The sequence below is a fragment of the Podarcis tiliguerta genome (assembly GCF_965153285.1).
Source record: "Podarcis tiliguerta genome assembly, chromosome: Z".
NCBI classification, from domain to species: domain Eukaryota; kingdom Metazoa; phylum Chordata; class Lepidosauria; order Squamata; family Lacertidae; genus Podarcis; species Podarcis tiliguerta.
Window position 1 is genome coordinate 12,291,917 of NC_139553.1, and position 23,624 is coordinate 12,315,540.

General features: G+C 45.0%; 2 protein-coding genes across 10 annotated transcripts in view; one reads left to right on the plus strand and one right to left on the minus strand.

Annotated features, from left to right (window-relative positions):
- The first annotated feature begins 1,730 nt into the window (after positions 1–1,730).
- On the plus strand, positions 1,731–11,231 carry ARPC5L (actin related protein 2/3 complex subunit 5 like). The gene is made up of 4 exons (XM_083424138.1): positions 1,731–1,983; positions 8,559–8,631; positions 9,264–9,440; positions 10,593–11,231. The coding sequence occupies exons 1-4, from the start codon at positions 1,820–1,822 to the stop codon at positions 10,653–10,655; spliced, it is 477 nt and encodes a 158-aa protein (XP_083280264.1). The 5' UTR covers positions 1,731–1,819; the 3' UTR covers positions 10,656–11,231.
- Positions 11,232–12,226: 995 nt separating this feature from the next.
- Positions 12,227–23,624, minus strand: part of GOLGA1 (golgin A1) — a 38,622-nt gene continuing 27,224 nt past the window's right edge. For 5 of the 9 annotated variants that reach the window (XM_083423553.1, XM_083423550.1, XM_083423555.1 and 2 more), the window contains 10 exons: positions 22,914–23,069; positions 22,153–22,248; positions 20,736–20,816; positions 19,136–19,238; positions 18,454–18,614; positions 17,389–17,547; positions 16,808–16,867; positions 16,074–16,220; positions 14,618–14,704; positions 12,227–13,853 (listed from right to left, as the gene is read on the minus strand). In XM_083423553.1, the coding sequence (XP_083279679.1) occupies positions 13,773–13,853; positions 14,618–14,704; positions 16,074–16,220; positions 16,808–16,867; positions 17,389–17,547; positions 18,454–18,614; positions 19,136–19,238; positions 20,736–20,816; positions 22,153–22,248; positions 22,914–23,069 (1,131 nt within the window). In that variant the 3' untranslated portion in view covers positions 12,227–13,772. The remainder of the gene's footprint in view (positions 13,854–14,617; positions 14,705–16,073; positions 16,221–16,807; positions 16,868–17,388; positions 17,548–18,453; positions 18,615–19,135; positions 19,239–20,735; positions 20,817–22,152; positions 22,249–22,913; positions 23,070–23,624) is intronic. The other 4 variants (XM_083423554.1, XM_083423552.1, XM_083423556.1 and 1 more) reach the window with 1 other exon arrangement.

Below are 23,624 nucleotides of genomic sequence, written 5' to 3' on the forward strand. Positions count from 1 at the left end.
TGGGGTGGAATCTGAGGTTGTACTTTAATGGAAGCCTACAGCTTCTTAATATTTTTTGATATTGCAATCTATGCCCACTAAGCAGCATATTGAGAGCACTCTTGTTCAAGACCTGAATATTTCTTTTGAAAAACACAGTGGAAATGGATATTGCCCTCACACTGCTTACAAAAAAATATGCCTTAATTCCCCCCCATTCTGAAACATAACTATGGACTAGCAATGTTTGCTCTTCTTCCTGTGGATTTTTTAAAAAGAGTGTGCGCACACACAGAGCCGTAATACCTGCCCATGCTCCAAGAATGGAAAAATATAGCGGAGGAGTGATTAAGATGGGAAGTATTCCCAAACAGCATGAATATATTCTGTCAAGCTCTTGCTACTGGTGTGGATGCCAAATGGCAGAATAGCAATGAATATGAATGACTTAGAAACTGGAATGTGAGGACATTTGTGTCCCAGTCACCTGCACACAAAAATAGGATCCAAACAATCCATTTCTGCAATAACTCCCCTTGTCTGGAAGCAACCATAATCTGGCATTTGTTGTAAATAATTTGCCAAGCTTGATTATAATTTTTTAAAATGTAGATGTACACTGAGTGATTTGAGAGACTGACGTGTAACAGTACAGTCATACCTCAAGTTACAGACGCTTCAGGTTGTGCGTTTTCAGGTTACGGACGTGCCAAACCCCGGAAGTACCGGAATGGGTTACATCCAGTTTTCGGCGCTCACCCATGTGCAGGAACACTAAATCACACTTTGCGCATAAACGCCAAATCGCAACCTGCGCGTGCACAGATGTTGTGCTGCGGGTTGTGAACATGCCTCCCGCACGGATCAAGTTCGCCACCCGAGCGTCCACTGTACTTGTTTTGCAGGCCCCTTGAAATGAAACTGGCTTGACCAGCTTCCTAGACCTGCAGTGATTCCCCTTCCTCCTGCCTAGGGATTTGCAATATGATGCATTGAAAACAAAGCAGACTGGCTGGATTTATTTTTAAAAATGAATCTGATTGGAGAGAAATTGAAACAAGCAAAATGTGAAATGAATTGAAGTTGAATTGGACCGAGATAAATTGACCTGGGTGTTTGCCATTTTGAAAAGGGCCAAAGTTCAACAGAGAAACCGGAGTGAATTGAGGTGAAAGTGAATCAAGTTCTCGCAGCTGTTTATATCAAGAGATTAGGCAGATTAACAAAACCGCATTGTGGTATATGAATTGAGGCCGCGGACACGCATATGCATCTTTATTTAAAAGGTGCACTTTTAATTCGAATCCCAAATCGAAGTGGCACCGAAGGGAAGGGGGCATAGCTGTCAACTTTCGGATTTGAAAATAAGGGATCAGTAGCTTCACCTGTCCCGGGGACAGTCTACGGGATATCCAACAATCCGGGATAGCAGCGGGAAACGGCGCTGGAATAAGGGAATTTTCCGCAAAAAAAGGGGAAGGTTGACAGCTATGGAAGGGGGCGAGAGCGATAAAAAAGCTGCTCCGAGCGGGGAAGGTGGTTGCGTTTTGAGATCACGTGGGTAGGACCGGCTCGAGGCGGAGTGACGCAGAGCGAACGAGAGCTTCTCCTCTTCGCTCTTTCTCGCCCTCCGCCCTCGCCGCAGGCCAGGCCCCGCCCAGGGGGTGTGTTGGCCGCGCCTGTCAGTCAGCCCCGCCCTCGCCCTGGCAGGCGGGCGGGCGGGGTTTCCTTTTCCGAGCAGTGCTGTCCTGAGGAGGGAAGTGTAGCCTCGGCGGCGGCGGCGTGCTTGGCTGTGGCGGCGGCGCCTCGGGAGAGCGCCCGGCTGCCGTCCGGCTCAGCTATGGCGCGGAGCTCGCTCTCCTCGCGCTTCCGCCGCCTCGACATCGATCAGTTCGACGAGAACCGCTTCGTGGAAGAGCCCGACGGCGCCGATGCGGGGAGCGGGGCCGGCGCGGCGGAGGCGGAGGGAGGAGCCGGCCCGGAGGTGGAGGCGGCGCTGCGGCAATATCCTTTCTCGGCCCGAGCGAGCGACCCCGGAGGCCCCTCGATGTCGCCCACCCTTGACTGGCAAGGCGCCCTTCCAGGGTTTCAGGCAGCGGGGTGGGGTGTGGGTGTCTGTCTGTCTGTCTTCCAACCATCCCTAGAAATGCCGTTGGGGATTGAACTGGAGACCTTTCGCGTGCAAAGCATGTGGTGTGCCACTCAGCTGTGGTCCACCCCCATTAGAGATAAAGTGAAATGCTAGTCCTGAATAAAGATGTGCTTTTAAATACAGAGTCAGACCGTCGGTCCGCCTAGTTCAGTGTTGTCCGCACGGACTGGCAGCAGCTCTCTAATAGGGTTTGAGGCAGGGGGATCTCTCCCATCCTTACCTGGGGATGCTGTTGAGGATCCAGCTAGGGCCCTTCTGCATGCAAAGCTAATGTTCTGTTGTTTGAGCAAGGACTGCTAAATAAAAAGGAACGTAGGAAGCTTCCTTATTCCTTTTTTCCTGTGTGCCTTGGGCATTGCTTCTCTTCAGCCTCCCCCTATTTCCCCCCCCCCCACCCGTACTCTTTGGGAGATCCCTTTGTTTTTGCCCACTTTTGTCTCTGTGTGCCTCAATGCCTTCATTTCCTGCTACTCTCCCCAGTGTGCTTTGGGGCATTTCTCTACTGCCCACCTTTCTCCCTCTTCTCCCATATGGGCGATTACTTCTCATCTCTATTCTCTTCCCTGCTCTGTTTCATGGGGCATTCTTTTTGAACCCTTTTCTCCCCATGTGCCTGGGTGCTTTCATCTTTCCCACTTCTTCTCTTCCTCCTTCCCATTGTCTTTGTATTAATCTGTGAAAAAACATTAATTTTATCCAGAACAGGGATTCTCCTTTAAGCGCAATGTGAATTGAGGGGGCACCTCATAATGTTTTTTACCATATAGGGGAAGGACTGTAGCTCAGTGGTAGTCTTTGGTTTGCATGCAAAGTGTCTGATATTTCCCCTCTGACATCTCTAGGTAGGACTAGGACGGAACCCAGTTTGAAATCCTGGATATGTGCTGCAAGTCAGTGTGGACAGTACAGAGAATAATGGACTCAGTAATGGGTACTGACTGTTTGAAGGCCACTGTGCTAGATTGTCCTCCTCTGCCTGATCTTTCCTTCCCTGATAGATTCTAAGGAGTTGGTTGTATCTCTTGTAGCTGCTTTTATGGAGAAGGCACCATTCTTTTATTTCTCCCCCCTCCCTGGAATATTTCTGTCCACTTCACTGCTTATCATTCTCTCTCTTCGAGCAACTGTCACTGAGGAGGAATGTAGACTTTGCAAGATCAGGCAAGTGCGTAGTTAGCCATTTACCCTACTGTGAAACTCTGGAAAGCCTTGAGAATATATTCATTCTCCTAAACACCTCATCTCTGACTTCCCCCTTTTGGAATTGGCCTATCCTGTCAGAATTTGCTTCACATCAAAACACTGTCTCTCCTTTTGTCCAGTAAGATATATAGAGTTTCTATCCAGTGTTAGTGCTACACCCATTGAAATTAATGTGCATGTCACTCTCGGTTCATTCATTTCAGTGGGTCTGCTCTGAGCAGAACTTAGTTGTGCACAACCCTTAGCTTCCTATGATTTCATTTAGTGGGGGGAGGGAGTCCTTCTTTACCTAGTACAATGGTACCTCAGGTTACAGATACTTCAGGTTACAGACTCTGCCAAGCCAGAAATAATCCCTGGGGGTAATAACTTTGCTTCAGGATGAGAACAGAAATCGCGTGGTGGTGGCAGCAGGAGGCTCCATTAGCTAAAGTGGTACCTCAGGTTAAGAACAGTTTCAGGTTAAGAACGGACCTCCAGAACGAATTAAGTTCTTAAACCGAGGTAACACGGTAATGGACTTCATAATAACCATGCTTTTCTTCCATCAGAGGGTAGTCTTCAGGGGTGCTCATCCTTTTTTAAGAAGGCAGAGGTTGAAAAGGGAGGGGTATGGATGGAGCTGGCATTTGAAAATTGCCAAGGGTAGGATGAAGCAGCCTCTAGTGAAGGAACTGTCTTAAGGGTTGGTCCTTAGTGCCTGTAGCCTTCTGGAAGTTGTTTTACTTGTAGTGGTTGCTGATTGTAGCCATTCGTGTCTAGGAGGAGAGGCAGCTTGGGTCTGGAAAATTGTGTGAATGATCTGAGGAGCTTCAGATACCTGCAGAAACACTGTCTGAAAAATGGGTGTGTGGGCATCTGAACAGGCTCTGTTGGGGAAGGGTTATGAGTGTGTAGAGAGGCCAGGTGATGTTGCAGGGCAGGTCACCCTGGTATGAGGTTAGCCCTACCCCGCGGCTTTCCACAGTGTGTAAGCAATTAAAAACATGCGTAAGGGTCGTGAGCCATGCTTCCGTCATGCATGGAATCAGGTTTGGCAAGAAGGCACTTGCCTTACTGGATCTCTGAAGGGTGCTGGTGACAGGGGCGGGCTTGTTCGTGCCAGCCGGAATTGGCAAATGTGGCCCTGCCTGTGCCTGATGGTGAAATGGGAGCCTGTGCTTTCTGGAATGAGGAGCAGAAAGTCCAGTTCAGAGACCAACAGGTCAGGAAGCTATTGCTTCTGTCATTTCCAGGAGAGAAAGAAAGATGTTAAAATATGAGTGTGTGCTTTTGTTCCAAAAAAAGATGTTGAAATGTAACCAGAGCTGAATTGATGCAGCTCTGTCTTGGACAGTGCTTGCTGAGAGACTGAAATAATGTATTTAAAGTGTGACCTTGTACCGTCTGTAATATTCCAAGGAGGCCAGTGACAGCTGACGCACTACAAAAGACAGGAAAGGCCAGCATGTTACAGAATCAATAGTATTATCAGCTCTTTCGTGGGTTCAAGCAGTATATTTGCTGCTGGGTTTGTCCTAGCTGCATGCTTGCTTTCTCACTCTCAGTAGTTGGCATGTGTATCTTTCCAGTAAGAATAACCCCATAGATTCAGAAGTATAAGCTTTATGAGATGAAGGGGATGTGACTCACAGTGGCAGAATTATGAACAGAAGTGTTAAATGCTTTGAGATTCTCAAGATGAGATGCTTTGAAACAGTATTGTTCATGCTTCTAATGATGACTCTCCCAGGTGTGGCACCTCTTGGCTTTCTCTACCTTTCATCGCCTTTGCCATTGGATTTCCATAAGTTGTTCTCTTGGTTAAATGGAACACACTAGTCTCTGCACTTAAATATTGTTATTCTTTGCTGAGAGTAGGCTGTGCATATTTCTGCTTGGCTGAAGGAAGTCCTGTGAACTCTGTATGAAAGCAATTTCCAGAGCTTGGGTTCCTGTTTTGGATAGGTGTCTTTTTAATTTTTAGGTAGTTAGTTATGCCAGAGTCTGAAATCCAAAGTTTACTGCATCCTTGTAGATAACAAGAATTACAAATCAACATGATTGTTTTTTCACTCCTTCTCATTTTGTTGTTTAAAGCTGTGGTTTACAAGCTCTTATTTCTGGGATTCCAGGAGCCCCTCCACAAGATTAGTAATTTGGGGGTGGGGGTGCTTCCTGAAAGATTGGTTAACTAACAAACTATCTTCCCCTGCGATGTACAGCCTTAGGTTTTTGTGGGGCTACAGTGATGCAGTGCATGGTTACAGTGCAGTAACCTTTAGGATTATCTGCAATGCAAATGTATTCTGCACCAGATATGAATGGGGTTCTTTTGCAGACAGATCTGCATAGAAGGTATTCCCTGTAGAGGTGTGAAGTTTGAAAAACATGGGTTTGCTGCCGGTGAAGGTAGTGTTGTAGTGTTTGAAATTAGCCAGCTGCATTTTGCACCTGCCTGTTGGCCACTTGCTACCTGACATCTTCACCATCTGGAGGTGCACACCTGGGGATCATTGGCTCTTGACTCTTTTCACACACCAATACCACATCCTTTGGATTCTTTCAGTTATATTTTATCTGCACAATCAGAATGAATTTCAGGAACCAACATGCTTTTTCTGTGCAGCCTGAGCTGAAGCAGTGAACAATGTTATAATTATTTGTAGCTTGCCTTCACTTACCCCACCCCACTGCCCTGCTCACAGTTGTGAAGAATATTCTTATGTTGTGAATGGTCCATATCACCATTAAGAAAAGAGATAGGAATAGGCCAATACATATGTTGACTGTCCCTGGATCAAGTGACTTTTCTTCTTTAAGTTCTCAAAGCTTTTAACCTAGCTCAAGGTTGTCCTCTAAACTAGCCAGATATTTAACTGATAATCAATCAATCATAGTCAGTCCAAAACTGAAAAATAAGACTTTCAAGATATCTTGCCCCAAAATGGTAACTAGACATTCCGTTTTGGAGACGGAAACCTTGGTTTAAGGAGCCATTTGGTGCCTAGCTTATATATCTAAGTTTCTAACACTAGGTGTGTGTTGTGGATGATTTAGAGTCTATTCTTCATCCCTTAGTGAATGAAACAAGACATTTTGGGTGCTCTTCTTCCAGGATTTGCCAAGTTGTGAAATCACCATTACTGGTGAATCAAATCAAACCATTGAGAGTTCATATGAAGGAAAATAATATTCCACTCCCTGCTGTTTTCTCTATTCAATGAATGAATAGAGTTAAACTGGTATAAAGATGATCAGAATAACTCTGCTGCCAACCACCGAGGGACATAACCCAGATTGTTCCTTTTATTAAGAGGTCAATGCCTTTTAAATTTGAATTCTGTAACATGCATAGGTCACACAGGCTTTTTCTGTGCTGCTAGCATATTTGGATGTCTTGTCTCATTTAGTCTGTACAAAAAATTCTTTACCGCTTACTGTAACCAGAGGTTTTCGCTTCCACCCTTGCCTGCAAATTCATTTGCAGTGTATAACTTTGGTGATTAGATTGAAGGAATTCCTAGTCTCCCAGCAAAACTGGTCTGTGTACTGGGATGTGACAGTGAATTAGAATTGTGGTGCTGAGGAGTAGGGTTGTGTATTTGCTATTTTAAAACCTTGAGTTTAATCTTCCAAACTGGTGTTCTGAAACCTGACCTTTAGCACCTTGCTCAAAATGTTTCTATGGTAGCTTTACTTGTTTTATGAGAGACAACAGTACAAGAAAATTTGAAAGATCCTGTGTTGAGAAGAAACAGGTGTCAGGTAGTTGAGAAGATTGCATAGGTAGGCAGTGGGACTCACCTTAGCAACTGCCTCATGCATATTGAGGAAATCACTTACCTTCTTGCTACTGTCTAGCTGTCTAGTTAGAAGCCTAAGACCAACTAAGAAGGTTGAGCAGTCTTCAGTTTCTTGTAGCTACTTTTAAATTTGGAGATGTGGTGTTCATGTGGGGTGCTGGGTATATTTGAGGAAAGTGAGTGTGTGCCCTAGTCCATCTCCCACCACCATTCAGCTGAATGGACATTTGAGACTGCTTCCCTGAAAGGCAAAAAAAAAAAAAAAAAAAAAAGCCTTAGTTGCTGTGTAGGCTGCTACTTGCTCACTGGTTTCAAGGCTGGAAGTCCTCTTATAAGTGTGCCATCCATGAGACTGGTCGCAGGCTGTTTAGTTTTCTTTTTTTGTGTGTATGTGGTGGAAACATGTGTTTGTGTGTGTAGACAGGTCTTTGCAAGTTTAGCAGCCCTAATTCATTTTAGTGAAAGGTTTGAACTTTGTATGGGTTTAAATTCCTTGCAGCCACTGGTAACACCAGCTCGCTGCTGCTGTGAGTTCAGTCTTACTCATTTCAGTTAAGTAAAGACAACCATAAAAAATAAGGGGCGCTTTTAATCTTTAGTGTGTTTGTGGAGCTTTAATAATAAACGCAGCCTTTTTTTCTAATGTTCCCTTGGTGTCTTTTCTGATTCCTTGGTATCCTGGCAGCCGCATAAGTAGAACATAATATTATTATCATTTTAAAGAAGGAGAAAGATTAACAAAATCAGATTTGTTGTAATAATGGGAGAGTTATACTGATAAGTTCCAAGGATTTCTGAGACATCAGGTTTCCTTGATCTGATGGCTCTGTCGCTTCTGCTTTGGATGATAAAGGGTTTCCTGTCAACTATAATGTGAAGTTTCTTTTAATAAGTGTAGAGGAGATTGACCTTGGCACGGGAGGAGGCCTTCCTTGCAATCAGTGACGCTTTGTGTGATGGAGATTCTAATGGACTCCTTGTGGAGTAATTTCAGGGCAACAAAAAATGAAAGGCACTAAATAATGTTCATCGCATGGGAGAGGGGAGCAAGTTCTAATTTTGGAAGACTGGTTCCAGCTTCAATGTTTTTCCTTTATTTGCTTGATAAATGAAGTGCCTTGTGGGGCATCTTTGCCTGCCTCACACACACTCAACAGATGCCCGTTTCTGTAACTGGTGAATTAGAGATTGTAGTGGCAGAAGCCAGGTCGTCAGCATTTCCTTTACTAGAGGGAATTGTAGGCTGCCTGGCAATGGTTGGGTTTCCTCAGGGTTGGTCAGTTCCCAAATTGATGTCCTTGGGTCTAGCTAATGTGTCACTGTGCAGCGAGTGCTGAGAGACCCTGGTTAAATTTCCAGGCCTGGTACAGGGTGCTGGTTTTGTGTGTGTTGTGTGGGTCAACTCAGTTGCTTTAGTTCCTTGACTTATGTGGCTGCACAGGTGATATGCTCAGAGCTTTCCATGCGGCTTTACAGAATTCTCCTGTCAACACAAAGAACCATGCAGCAAAGGTAAGTTGAATCCTGGAGAAAGTCATTGTTTTGATAATCAGAAATGCTTAGAATCTGGAGACCTTCTGGTTACAAACACTAGAATGTAAGTGCCTGTCTCCCTAATTGCTCACCAGTGCCTGGCTGGGGGCACCCCATTTTTTGTATTGCTCTTTTTTTAAAAAAACACAAGCCATCAAAAATGTATTACATAAACAAATTCCACATTGCCTTGAAGAGGAAGAACAAGAGTCAACTTAAATCCTTCAAGAGCATCTTTCCAGAGATTATGTTACAGTTATGCTTAGTTGTGGTAGTGTAGGTAATGAAGCTACCCCGTATATCTTCATAAATGCCATCTTCCACTGCTTCCTGATGCCACAGCTCCAACATATTGGGGGCATGGTGCTTCCCAATGTCCTGCAACTACCCTTCCGCCTTTTTTTATCTCTAGATCTTCATTCACTGCCCTGTTGACCCCATAAGGTCAATAGTGACCCCTTTGGGAAAGACTGATCTAGTGTGTTTTTGGTAATATGAAAAGACTTGTTTCTGGATCCTGTCTTTGCTGTTAAGTGAGTTCCTGGGAAACAGCTGGTGTCGGTTGGGTTGTATTTGCGGTCTTATTCTTCTCTTGTTGCCTGTCTCTCCAGGAGCGGGCCCAGGAAGTGGTGCTGAAGGTTCTGACCTCCTTTAGAGGCAGCGAGATTGAGCAGGCTGTGAACTCCTTAGACAGCAACGGTATTGACTTGTTAATGAAGTACATTTATAAAGGATTTGAAAAGCCAACAGAAAATAGCAGTGCAATACTACTCCAGTGGCATGAAAAGGTAGGTGATTTCTCTCCCAGCTTGGAGGTCCTAATCCATGTGGTTCAGCAGGTCGGGTCTATTTTTGAAGGGCCAGTGACCTGTCACTGCCCACCTGTACAAAACACTCTTGCCTGCAAGATGAGGATTGGGGCGAGGCAGGGGAGGGGCTCTGGAGAAGTGTAATCTATGGAGGGATGAAAATGCAACATACAAAATTAGAGTTGATGGCAAGAAGGACATAAATGTTGTACCAGCCTTTCTGTTAGTGACTTTTCCAGGGTTGGCAGTGCAGCGATACTCAATACTTGCCTCTCAAGAGGTGCAGATGTACCAGTGGGCGGGTTGGGGACAGACGACTTTTGTGTTCTCATGACAACATGAAACCTGTTTCTGCTTGCTTTCGTTTCCAATGGAAACGAAAGCTTATGCCCAAAGTGGGCTGATGTTGCGGGGATGGGGAGTGTGGAGTTTGTGAAATCAGATAGCTTAGAAAGAAGAGTTTCTGTGTGGCCTGCCAGGCTCAGAGCAGAAAGGTGTTTCCAAGAGAGGTTTGGTACAGTGCCTGGCTTGGGAACCATTGTTTGCACCACTCCACAGGGCTGTAAGTGCAAAGAAAAGAAGCCTGCCTTGTGCTGCGGTTTCTCACAGCTTCCAAGAGCAAATTCAGTCACCTGAGGGTAAGAAGCTGCACCTGCCCAAAGCCATTACAACTGTAGGGTTATGGAGGCTAGCCTTGCTTATGGTTTCCCGATCCCATGTGCACAGAAGACTAGCAGAAGCTCCCATCCTCAGCTATTCAAGCACAGCATTCTCCCTATCTTATTGCCTGGCCTGGGGTAAAGGGATTCATAGAGCCAAAGGGCTAACAATAGGGGGGAATCAGTGAACTCCACATAAAAAAGCAACATTAAAGTCAGCAGAAAACTGATGGGTTCTTCTCTCCCTTCCCCCCACCTCAAAAAAGAAAAGAAAAAAGAAATAGCAAGAGAGATTGATATAGCCTGGTTAATCAGCGCATGAAATTAACTGGTCTTACATGAAGAGGTGGTGGGCCTTTTTTAGAGGTTCTGCAGATTGGGTGAGCACAAATGGTTATCACTCACTGCCTCATTTGCTGGGGTGGACTTGAACTGGCCCATAAACTAACTTTTCTTTCTCTTCCTGTCGCAGGCATTAGCAGTAGGTGGCCTAGGCTCCATAGTCAGAGTCCTGACTGCACGAAAAACTGTTTAAAAGACTTTATGTTCTCTGGAATTGACACCAAGAAAACTGTTGGAGTCAGGAAGAAGTACTGGCTACACCGATACTTTGGTCCACTCTTCTAGGAACCACAATCTACTGAAATACTGTGTGTGTATGTGGCAGGCGGGGGTGTCCCTCCTTCCTCTCTTGGAACAGTGTCCTTTAACAGAGGTGGTGGTGGTGGTGGGGCAGTTTTATGTATTCTTGTTTTCTGACTATCAAGGCAGGAGCTGGGAGGGGAGTCTGTGTTGTGAAGGGAAGTGGGGGCAGCCATTTGTGTGCAAGCACCTGCTTCCAGAACAGCTACTGCTCTAGCCAAGTGTGTGTGGGTGAGTGAGACATTAATTTAAATTTAACAATTATTTGGGATTTTGGGATGGGGTGGGGTGGGGAGCTGTTATGTCAGATGCAAAATGAGAATACCTTGTTTTGGGGGTTGGAAAAGGGTTTTATTATGCAAGAGAGCTTTTTGTACATAGTTGAGACTAGGTGGGCTGAGTATGAAGTTGGTTTCATGTAAAGTGCCTGCTGCTCTTTCAAAATAAAGTTCTTGGATGGTTAGAATAATTAGCAATGGATTTTAATGGGAGTGGGCTGCACCCTCTTCTGCCTATACATCCAAACACATACATTATGCACACCCACACACATTCTCTCTGCCAGTTTTTTTTTTTAAATATAAAAATAACCTACTGCTACTGTGTGGTAGAGCTTTCATTTTTTTCCATGGATGTCACTTAGTTGTCCATACATTCCTGCCTAGGAAGCTTAGCTTTTATATTTAAATCATGTACCATTTGGGTTTGAGGAAGCTGAAATTGATTTTGATATGGTGGAAGGCAGCAGTAGTCTGCTTTATATGTTTGAAAATTCAGATTTTCCACATTCAGACACTAATCTCAAACTGCTAACTAGTTGCCCATCTCCCCCCAAAAGATGGTGGTAGACAGATGAGTCTTTTGTCAAAGTAACACATTGTACAAGTCTTCCTAGTGCAGATCAAAGGCTAGTTTCCATAATAGCAGCTGCTAAGATGCCTTGAGGTAGCCTACAAGTAGGACCCTTTGTTCTTGCAGGGTAGTATGTAGCCATTAAAGGTTGGTTAAAGATAAGAGTACTTCTGAAAGACAGCTTGATTTTATAATCCTGCTTTAAGCTTGCCCTGTTACTGTATTGTAAAGTATTACAGCCTAGAGAAAACACAGTATAGTACATTCTTAACTTGAAATTGAGAAGGTGAAGTGCTGTATCGACTGTGAAGCTGAGAATGGAGTCCATTCTTTTCAGGAACCTGCACAATAAGTAAAGCAGTGCAGTTGAAATAGGCACTTTGCAGTCACGGCAGGAAAGGTGATGTGGTGTTTTTAACCCTGAATGGGGAGACAGATGACAGAAGGGCTGTTCACATTCTCAGGAAGACAGAGTCTGCCTCATCTGTGTTTAAAGGGAGAAGAGAGAACTAATTCCACATGCCCAGTGAAAAACTTTTCCATTAAGCAACCGTAGGCAAGGCTTGGAACCTCCAGTGCTACCAGTTAAGTATATACCACGACGCATGAAGATAATTAAGTAGCCTCAAGTTTTAATCAAAAATGTATTGCACCACAAATTAGGACTCTACAAGCCATTACATAATACAGTCCATATGTACACAGAATGAATGGACTTCCCAAGTGTCCATAAAAGCTTTTTTCTACATACACTCCAAAGGTGGTTTGTGTTTTCTTTGTACAAGGAGAAAAAGTGCATTGGTTGCTACCGTTGAATGAATATACACACCTCATTCGTGCTCTGATACCTTACCTTACAAGAATTCAACACTAAGGCTACTATAGAGTCCTGCCCAAGAGGGTTTCCATACAATACCTTTAAAAAGGTGACTCTGGGAAAATACAATAAAGTATCAACCAGTAGAAATTTTACGCTGTGCTCTTGGTAAGAAAAACCAACCCCACCATGGCTGATTTTTTCTTCTTAATAAGCACTTTGTAAACAAAAATATACTGTAGCTTAGCAATATGCAGTGGCAATATTAAAATTGCAACCTGCTCTCTTAACATGGTTGATGTTCTGTACAGAATAGACAGTATCTTTACATAGACTGGTTAATAAAAATATAGGGGTGGGGGGCTTTTTTGTTTGGTTTATAACTAAAGAAAAAAGAATTCTTAAGCAAGGTCATGTACTTTGTTTCTTCTTTCTAATGAGCCAAACTTACTGTTACTTTCAAGTAGTGTAAAAAAATTAACTGTGATTATGTGAGGAGCTCCCCATCTGTTAAGTAAAGCAACATTGATTGCTAGTGTTGCGGCTGAAATGGAGCTAGGATATGTTGTCAGAGGCTGATGCACCTGCAGCTCTCAGCTGCCCCCTTCCCTGCAAGCAAATTCAGCTGGAGGTGAAACAGAACATGTTCTCTCAAAGCAACCCCATCACCTTACTGTTTTCGCTTTAAAAATGAGAGGCCGCCACCATCCTTCCGCTCTGCAACTTGCTATGTTCGTCTAGAAAGGTAAGGCAAGTACATGAAGCTTTGTGAAGACCACTTAATCATTAAGAAAAATAAAGCTGGCCCTGGCTGAAGCAGATGGGGTTGTTTGCAGCATAGGTGTGAATGCGCCAGCAGTTTCAGTCAGCCTTGGTGAAGCAGTGCTGAGAAGGGAGGTGTTATCAGTCTGAGAAAGCAGAATTGCTCCCCACCCCAACAAGGTTTTCTACACTGTCTGGAATGATGTAAGTGCAGCACAGACACATGCACTTGTTCCTCAACATACAACACTCGGGATTTCTTTTTGTGACAGAAGCTGCCCCATGCTGCTAATTCCTGCCACCAGAATCACAACCGCTTGGGTTCCACAAGGCCTCAGAAGCCAGGGCCATTTGTTATCACTAAACGATGGAATAGGGAGGGGGGGTGTCAGGCTGCAGCAAAGGACACTCCTTTTACAGTACAGCTTTGTAAACAATTTTTCAAAGTTCTTGTACAAAAATACTGTGGTGACAGCAATAAAGACACCACCTCAGTTGGTGGGTGCAGGATCCTTTTCATAGGAAAAAAAAAAGCAGCTGGAGGCAGGCAGCACATCCTTGGGTCAAGGCGGGGGGCACTCACGACCACGGAGTCCTTGGACTTGAGATGGAGGGTCGGATGCTGCCCCTGGGAGATGGTTTTGACCCAAACCACGACATCTGGCAGAAGGAAAGCAATAAGTCAAAAAAAAAAAGGCACACCATTAACTGAGCAGCCAAACATTAGGGGCAAAGGAAGGTGGAAAATCTGAATAAACCTGTGTGCATCTGCAAAGTCCCAGCAGAACAAAAATGGGGAGCAAGAAGTCAATACCCTGAAAGCTTCCACAAAGATACATAGGTTGAAAAGCCATCACTAGGCCAGGCTAGGGTGTGAAGCTAATGCAGAAAAGTGATAGGGATGCAATCTCAGTATAATGCAAGACAGACAAGCTTAATTAAGCACAGGTCTTTGAGGACAGATGCAAGAATCCATCAGCAGCCAGGAAGAACAGAGGAGCCACCAGGACATGGACTTCTGAACAGTATGTATGTATACGTGGAAATAAGACAACTCTGGAATTGATAGAGCTGCATTCCCTTGATATGGCCTGGGACTAGGTGACCCATTGCCATGTAGAAGCAGCAATTCACAAGCACATTAGAAAAAGGCCTGAGCTTAAATATACTTAAATATATACTGAGCATAAATAAATATACTTGATGCATGCACCCTGTAATGCTAATGGCAATGTGGCTGAGACCCAAATTGAAAAGGAAGATTCCCAAAGCCCATGTGATGGAAGGACTGGAACAAAAGCTCCATTTCTGGCACATAGACCCACAATGCCTGCTTCACACATGCAAGCTATCCCTTGATATAGGGGTCATCAAGTGACGGAAGATGCCCAAGTGACCTTGTAAGAGTTCAAGCAAAGTCTTACCTTATACTCCAAGGTTTCCTTGAGCATGTTTTCTTCCTCTTGAGAGAAGTTTAGCAACACAGACATGGCTTTTATCAGGTGGAATGCCTGAAATGCAATAGCTGGTGAGTTACAATTGATTGTGATGTATAACCCTTACAGATTTGATCACAGAGGTACAGCCAACTAGCTAGAGAAAAATGCTTGTCGCTCTTGGTGTCTGCTAGTGGGAAATGCCTGGTGCTGCTGGGCAGTTTGAAGAAACCAACAAATAATGTGATTTTTAAACAAAGTGTAATTTGTGAGTTTGGGGGCTATGTGCACACACAAAAACATACCCACACAGCAACCCAGGGCTCTGACCTGACCTGGAGAACAATGACCTGGTCCCAAATCAATTTGTGTGTGTGGCGGTGGAAGCTAATGCTTATTAAGGTTTAATCGGATCTGCCATCTTGAGTCAAAATGGCATCTAAATGGTGACAAAGTCCACTGCCTGAGTTAGGCAGCTGAATCTATGCCAAAGAATGGACAGAGTCACACCAAAGTAATGTTTCAATCCTTCATCTTGATCCAAAATGGCATTTGGCATCCAAACACTGACAAGGACTGCTGCCTCCACCTCAGTAACCCTTGTACTGCGTTTGGAGATAGTACTGTATTTTTCTGTATATAAGGCAATGATTTTTGCTTTTAAAAAATTAGGCAAAAATTGGGTGTTGTCTTATACATGGATAATGAATGCAGAAGGGGGACGTGCGATTAATGGCAGCAGCAAGTAGGAGGTAGGCAGCGGCAATTGGGCGGGTGATTGGTGGCTGCAGCAAGGCCTGCTGGCGATTGGCTGTGGCTGCAGCAATTGGGCAGGCGATTGGCAGCTGTGGCAAGGTGGGCAGGTGATTGGTGACTGCAGCAAGTGGGCGGGAGGGCTGTTGGTGGCGGTGAGTGGGCAGACAATTGGCTGCGGTGAGATGTGCGATCGGCAGCGGCTGTAGCAAGCAATTAGCAGTGGCAGGCAGGCGGGTGAGCGATTGTTGGAAATTACTCCCCCCAAAGCTAAACAACTTAATTTCTTAATTTTGGGTTAAAAAAATAGGGGTCGTCTTATGCATGGGGGTGTCTTATACACAGGAAAATGCGGTATCTTGAGAGGTGGTTGAACGCATAGAGAACAAATGGACAAACCGCATTCCAAAATATATAGTAGAAAATAGTGGATTAGACTTCTGTGTTTCAACTGGGATCCCTGAGGTACTAGTTTACAGTGGTTAATTTTGTACATATGCTTCATCAAGGTGGCAGGCAAAAATTCAAAAATATTCTGAATTTGAACTTATGGTATGTCACATGGAACTTATCACCTGAGGCATGTTGATTCACAGCCAAAAGCAAAATAAAGAGGGAGGAAACTAGAGGGCAGGGCAGGAGGATGAGGACAAGTTAAAATGGCATCGTCAGTAAAACATGTTTTTCTTACCTCTGATTCCCGGCAGGACATAAATTTTAGCACCACGTGCTTAAGGTACTCAAAGTTTATCTCTCGGGAGTCATTCAGATCGGAGTTGTTTGTTACAGTCAAGGCAGCAGTGGGGACCTCAGGGACCTCACCATCGGGTCGCATTTTCTGAAAAGGATAAAAACCAGTGCTAGCTTAGTTTAAGGGACAGGCAAAGCCGCCACATCCAACACTCCTGAAGCCAGGCCTCACATCCTCCAAAGCCATTCTGGAGAGCAAGAAACAAAGGAGCCCTGCTGGGTCTGCATATATGCCACACTATCAAAATCTGCCCCACCTTCAAAGGCAACTATAGCAACCTACATAAATTATGCAAACTGGGCAGCTCATTCACAGCAAGCGCTCACTAATTTGGATCATTTGTTCCAGTTATGCTAGCTAGTCCGAAACAACACTTGAGAAAATTCAAGTCACCACTCAGGCTTCCAAAACATCAGTAGTATTACCCATGCATATATTCATCCCCATAAGTGCTAGAAACTTGTCTTTACAATAAAATTCAAGAGCTGACATCCTCAAGAAACTGAGTTCTTTTTCTGCCACCAAATTCTGCACTTCCCCCCCTTTGCATGCTAAAATCACGGCATACACACACACACACACACACACACACACACACACACAAACAGTGACATACACCAAACTAGTCCCTATGGCAATGACAGAGACTGCCATTCAGCACAAGCTGAACTCACCAATTCTTTCTGCAAGGTTTTCTTCAGCTCTGCCATCCTCTGCTGCAGTTGCTTTATTGTCTACCAGAGGAGAAAGGGAGAGAATGTCAGTTCGCAAGTCTGGCCATCAATAAAAGCCACTTCACCTCAACTATCAAGCCTTTTCCACAGTGGCTCCCCACTTTTGGGATGCTCTCCCCAGGGAGGCTTGCCTGGCACCTTCATTACGTATCTTTATGTGCCAGGCAAAAACATCCTTCTTCTCCCAAGCTTTTGGCTAATTAAACAACCTATGGCCTTTTAAACTGGGTGGTGGTGGTATTGTTTGACTTAGACTCCCGGAACTGTTCAAAAACCAAGGCATGGCTTCCGGTTGGCTGCAGGAGCTTCCTGCACTCAATTGGAAGCCGTGGAGGCCACATCAGATGTTCGGCTTCCAAAAAGGTTCATAAACCGGAACACTTACTTCCAAGTTTGTGGCGTTCAGGAGCCAATTTGTTCAGGAGCCAAGCTGTTCAACAACCAAGGTACCACTGCATATCAGAAACAATTGGAAGGAGGGAAAAAGTAGGAGAAAGGCTTATGAACAGTTGAACCCACACCTTGTTCTTCTCTGTGATTTGCTGCTCCAAGTCTCTGTTTTCCTTCTGGAGCTGGACAATATCAGTGGCAGCCACCTCCCCGTTTGGCTCTGTTCCCCCATCTTCAGAGGGACACAGATGCTTTTTCAGGGCTGTAGAAGTCAGTTCTAATGTAGCAGCCTAGCAGGAGGTAAAAACGGGCTGGATTTAGCAAGATCAGAGAGGCAACAAAAAGAGAGCTTATGTACATCCTGAAGAGATTTGGGACAAGTAGGTTTCTCCTGGCCACATATGAAGGGGCAGGGTGGGTGAGAAGAGATAAGCAAGCACCAAAACCACAGGAATAATGGCTGCACCAAGCTACAAGCAGACCAGTCAATATGGGTCAAATGGCTGCACTGGCACCTCCAAAACGTATCAAAGAAAGCTTAAGGCAGAAGCCGCACATCTGTGATGAGGTAACCCAAATTCTGAAAACCTGCATAAATTGTGTTTATTTTGCATATATGTGTTTTGCTTCCACAATCATGGGAAGTGTTAAGGAATTATAAAGGGCATGGAAATCTTACATAGCAACCCTTCTGGCTGATGAGATTTCATCAGGCATTGCCCACAAACTCAAGTGCATCTTTGCATCCATAAGGCTGGAAACTTGTCAGTTTTTAAAAAAGAAAGAAAACAAAATTGTTGGGATTTAAAAATCTGTCACAGTAGGTGGAGCCACAGTTAACGCATTCTAGTTTTGGCTCCACCTTTACCCTTGTTGAGTTCTGCCAGGGGAACACCAAAACTAAGGAGCCAACACTGAGTTGTTCCCACCCTTCCTGTCCCCAGTCGTAAGGAGGTAGGTTGGAGGGTGGATGACAGCAGACCACGACTGGTGGGGGGGGGGTGCCCCATTTCCCCCCTAATGACATGGTTGGCTGAAATTGCCCAGTGGACTAAATGGGGAGGTGCATGGTCTGGAGGTTCCCCACTGCTGCAGTGTTCCAGCACTGAAGAGAGGAACATTCCAGAGGAGAAGCCACAGTGTTGTTTTTAGAAAGGCTAAGGGCTTGCCCTGCCTAAGGAGGGGAAGCTGCTTACTTGCTTCTCGCTGGCTAAGAGGCGCTCCTGCTGGAACTGCAGCTGCTCTTGCAAAGCACTCATCCGTTTCTCTGCTGCAGCTTCTGTCTCCATGGCCTGGCGCTGGCACAACTCAAGGTTGGACTGCAACTGGTCCATCTGCAGCAGAAGTGCATCGTGGTCTAGAAGGAAAGGGAAACCAGTTTAGAGGCAGGGAAGAGAGGGTGGGATGCAGTCATTAATCAATAAGCATTCAGTCCAAGGAGCATTCAGCCTGTTCCCCCACTTTTATCCTCACAACAGCCCTGCAAGGTAGCCTAGGCTGAGAGAGGAAACAACTAGCCCAACATCACCTAGCAAAATATTCATGGCCAAATGGGGGTTTGATCCTGAGCCTCCCAGGTCCTAGTCTGCCATTCCAACATAACAGAATAAAATTCAAAACAGTAACAATTAATTGCACATTTATTTAAAATGCAAGTAAACCTGTTTAGTTTAATTAATTCAACAAAACTGATGAACTTGATCCAGTCATTTCATCCACTTTGGTCCACTGTGCTAACCTGTGGTGCTCCAGATGCCACTGAAGTACAATTCATCCTGAGCTACTGGCAGCTGCTGACGACAGTTGGGAGTCCAACAGAACTTGGAGAGCCACATCACCCTCCTTGCTACTAGTAAATGAAGCTTTGCTGGGTCTTACCTTGCCTTAAGTGCTTCAGCTCTTCCTCCCCTTTCAGAAGTGCCTCTGCTTTCTCTGCAATCAGCAGGTCCTTCTCATTCAACAGCACAGTCAGATCCACAAGCTAAGCCACCAAGGGAAAAAAGAAAGGCCATGGACAGTTATGATGTTGCTTCCTAGACATTCCAAAACGAATGTTTATCATAATCCAACATCACTGTAAGACTGGACCCACTTGAGGGCTATTTTACACTAGGAGCTGGAGTGCTATATCAGAAAAGGAAGATGGCAGCCAAAGATGGTGTCCTTTTTGTACAAAATCTGGTGTAACAGCATGTACAAGCAGAAGTGTCCAGACAACATATGCTACCTATTACAACACTGGGCAAATGTCAGCCCTTGCCAACCTGGGGCCCTCCAGATGTTCTGGATTTCAACGCCAATGTGCTGGCTGAGCTGATGGAAGTTGTGGTCCAAAACATTTGGAGGGCACTAGGCTGGCTGAAACATTTGCACAATGAGCTTTCGTGGCTATTTCCTGTCTTTGCTTTCAGATCTAAAACAGTTAAGGTCCCTCCTCCCCTGACCTCACCTCAACACATGCTTTTTGACAAAAGGCTGTTCACACTTTCAAGGGTGAGATGCAAGCAACACAGAACACCTGTGGAGAGGGCTAACAATAGCTACTGGCCCTGATGGCTGTGCTCTGACTCTACAGCCAGAGGGACTAATGCCCCTGAATACCAGCCACTAAGGGAACAGGATGCTGGACTAGAAGGGCCACTGGCCTGATACAGCAGGTTGTTCTTATGTTTCCCCCACTCCTCTCACAAGCTCACCCAAGTCTCTCTTCCCCCTACACTGCCCCCCAATATCTGGAGCACCTTTCCCCCTCTCTAAACTGTTTCTCCTCAAAATCCTCTTTGTCTTGATTAATCCTGATTGTACCATTAACTCTGTTGGACCTCCAAACGTAATCAACACCTCTTCTGTATCTTCCTAAATTTGCAGGGTAAGAACCCACCATTTCCAGACTTAATTTCTACAGCACCCAGCACCCTGCTGGAGCTAGAGGAATATGTAACAGGTGAAGAAGGATCGCTCCAGAGCCTCTGTAAAGAAGTGTGACAGATTTCTATGGTGAAAAGTTCTGGCTTCATAGCAGAACAAGCCCTGGTTCCCAAAGCCACTGCTTTGGATAAAAGCTCTGCCCAAACACAATCCCCACTTCATAAACAGCAGGGAGCAGGTGGGGGAGGACAAAGAAGTGGGGGAGGACTCTATCAGAAGGGGATTTTTTCCTAGCCACTGAAATGACTCGTTACCACAAACAGTTAAGTTATGACAGAAAGCTTTTACCCAGGCAGTAAAGTCAAGACAGAGACATCTGTTTTAGATTCTCAGCTATTATGGAGACCACCTACCCATCTCCAAAATGGTCCCCTATCACTGCCTGATTTGTAGTCATTCGTGGTGGGCCAGAACTAATTTATTTGCATTGGCTCTGGTTTGACCTGTCAATACCAACACAATGAATGGCTCAGGTGCAGCCTCCCGCCGTGGCCAATCCTGAAGACAAGGCCAGCTACACCCACAGTGGGTGCCAAAGGGGTGAGCCCACCTCCTGCTGCAGTTGATGCTCCCTTTGCGCTCGCGTCTCCTCCAGGGCTTGGGTGGTTTCAGCGCTACTGCTCAATTCTGCCTGCAAAGCAGTAAGAATCCTGGGGTTAGAGAATGGAGGACTCAGAATGAAAGTAAACTCCCTAAACCCATGCACTGTAGTGTGGAAAAGGCCATCTTCCCAACCACAATTCTAGCCTACTTTACCTTGGCAAACTACCAAATCCCAAACGAAGGGAAGGCAAAGAGTTGTATCCAGCCAAGTTATACTCAAAACAAGGTAAAGGTAAATGACCCCTTGACAGTTAAGTCCAGTCAAAGTTGATTATGGGGTGCGGCGCTCATTTTGCCTTTCAGGCCGAGGAAGCTAGCATTTGTCCACAGACAGCTTTCCGGGTCATGTGGCCAGTATGACTATACCGCTACTGGCGCACAGAACACCACGACGAGTGCCAGAGTGCATTGAAACACCGTTTACCTTCCCACCTATTTATCTACTTGCACTGATATGCTTTCAAATTGCTAGGTTGGCAGAAACAGGGACAGAGCAATGGGAGCTCAGTCACACAGAACTCCAAGACCTTCCGATCGGCAAGCTCAAGAGGCTTAGTGGTTTAGACCACAGCATCACCCGCGGGGTACAGAATAGTCAGTTAAGTCATGTCCGTTAATTTCAGTGGGCCTGCTCTAAGTAACAGTGGATGCAATCAAAGTCCATTTTAATCAAAGGAAGACGACAGAAACAGAAAGAAGAAATCTCAGTTCAAGGTGGACTACTGTTCTGACCTTCAAGGTCACATTACCTTTTGCCCACCCTCTGAGGGCTGCATGCCAGTGGTGGGCAGGGCCAAAATCACCAGTAGGTGTAGCCACACTTCAAACACACACACATCTCATTCTCCCCCTCATCCCTTCAAATGCTTGAAAAAAGTAATTTAGTTTTTCCAAGGAACTGGTTTCGATAGGCAATGCTGCTGGGGAGAGGGAAGCTAACTCTTTACTCCTGAGCTGCTATATCAACAAACAAAGCCCCCTCACTTACACAGCAATGATATTTGAAAGGGGGCAAAGTGGGACAGTGAGGAGTAAGGCCTGGGGTCAGTCCTGAGGGCCAGACAGAGCAGACTTGAGGGCTGCATTCAGCTTTCAGACCCATGCTCTACAGCTCCCCACCCCAGGTTTATAAGGATGCCGGCCCACAGAGGCAGCCATTGCAACAATCTGCTAGCAACATTTGCAAAACAAAACCCATTAAAACACCTGCATGTTGACTGAACTGGCTGTCAAAGCTAGCACATTTAGGTTGGGGTCCCTCTCTTCTCTGCTGCACTAGCAGCATAGCTTTTGCTTAACCCAAAAAAGGCAGGATACCAGTTTCCAACAGGCTGGATGGATATGACTGTTAAGAGCACAGATACCTTTAGCCTTTCCAATTCAGATTCTTGCTTCCTTAAGGAGCTTTCCAAGTCTTTGCATCTGCCTTTCAGTTCTTCATTTTCTTTTTCCAGTTGGCTCTAAATGAAAAACAGAACAAAACATTGGACTCATGTAGGAATAAAGATCAAAGATTTATTCTTTGTCAACACTGGAGGTAAAGTTATGCTGGACTGGAGGAAGACTACTGTTGATCCAGACTCGGAAAATATCGCCTAGCAGGAGGAGAAACAGCTGGGGACCAACCTAGAATGAATACTTGGAATATTTATATATATATAGAGAGAGAGAGAGAGAAAGAAACAGATGGAGAATTGGAAGCCCTTTTTATTTCTCTTTCTTTCCTTTAAAAAAAATACTTTTTTCATTCTTTTGTTATTTTTATATTCCTGTTTCTGTTTCTTTTCCTTTCCTTTCCTCTTGCTTCTGGGTTGTTGTTTTTTTTTAATGTCCTCTACTGTACACACATAAAGCTGATGGACCCAGTGTGTAAGGAAAGGAACATCTCCCAGGGAAGGAGGCTGGGAGAAGAAAAGGAAGCTCCTAGGTGAGGGTCCGCCCCTTTTTGTGTGAGACAAGGGTTAAGATCTACCTTTGAAAGATGGATTTGCATCTTTCTTTCTCTTTCTGGTTTTTTTTTAATTGTACTGCATTATGAAAAGCTTTAATAAAATCTTATTAAAGAAAAGAACGGAAGTGGCTAGAGAAGGTGGACAGTTGCTCTGAAAAGGAGAGCAGGACTCACCATCGTCTGATGCGCAGCCATCTTTTCTGTCTTCTGGGCAGCTTCCAGGGTTGCCATCTGCTCCAGCAGCCTCCCAACTTGCTCTGTGCACTGGTGCTGCACAGCGTAGAGGCCTTCCTGTGCTTGGATTCTCTCCAGCTGCAGATCTGTTTGCTGCTAAGAAAGGACAGAGTGAGAGAGTGGGGTGGGGTGGGGGAAGAATCTGGTACTGAAACTCCATCAACTCTGCATGTGCTCAGAACAGGTTAAGCAGAGCAAAGTGTGATGAAATAAAATTATATGACTATGTCTTAACATATATCTATATATGTTAATTCAATTGGCTTACTCCCATTCACATGCTTGATTCTGAAATTATTTCTAGGTCTGTTTTTAGATCTGTAAATTGTTTTGGTCAGAACCAATAAGGCAGAGAGTGAGGGATGGAGGGAAGGGGTGTGAAGCCTGTGGTTCTCCAGATGTTGTCAGACTCCCAACACTCATCAGTCATGGGCCGGCACAGCCAATAGTCAGGAATGATTTAAAATATGGAGGGCCACAGGTTCCCTGTGTCAGGGGAATGTTACTGTGAGGCTTGAGAAATAAATAGAAAACCATTCTCCTAGAAAACTTGGGATGAGAAAAGCCTGCAAAACACTTCTGGATTCTCCCCTATATTCTTCAGGGCTAGGACCTTAGGAAAAACAAGCAAACGAAAAAACCCACAATGCC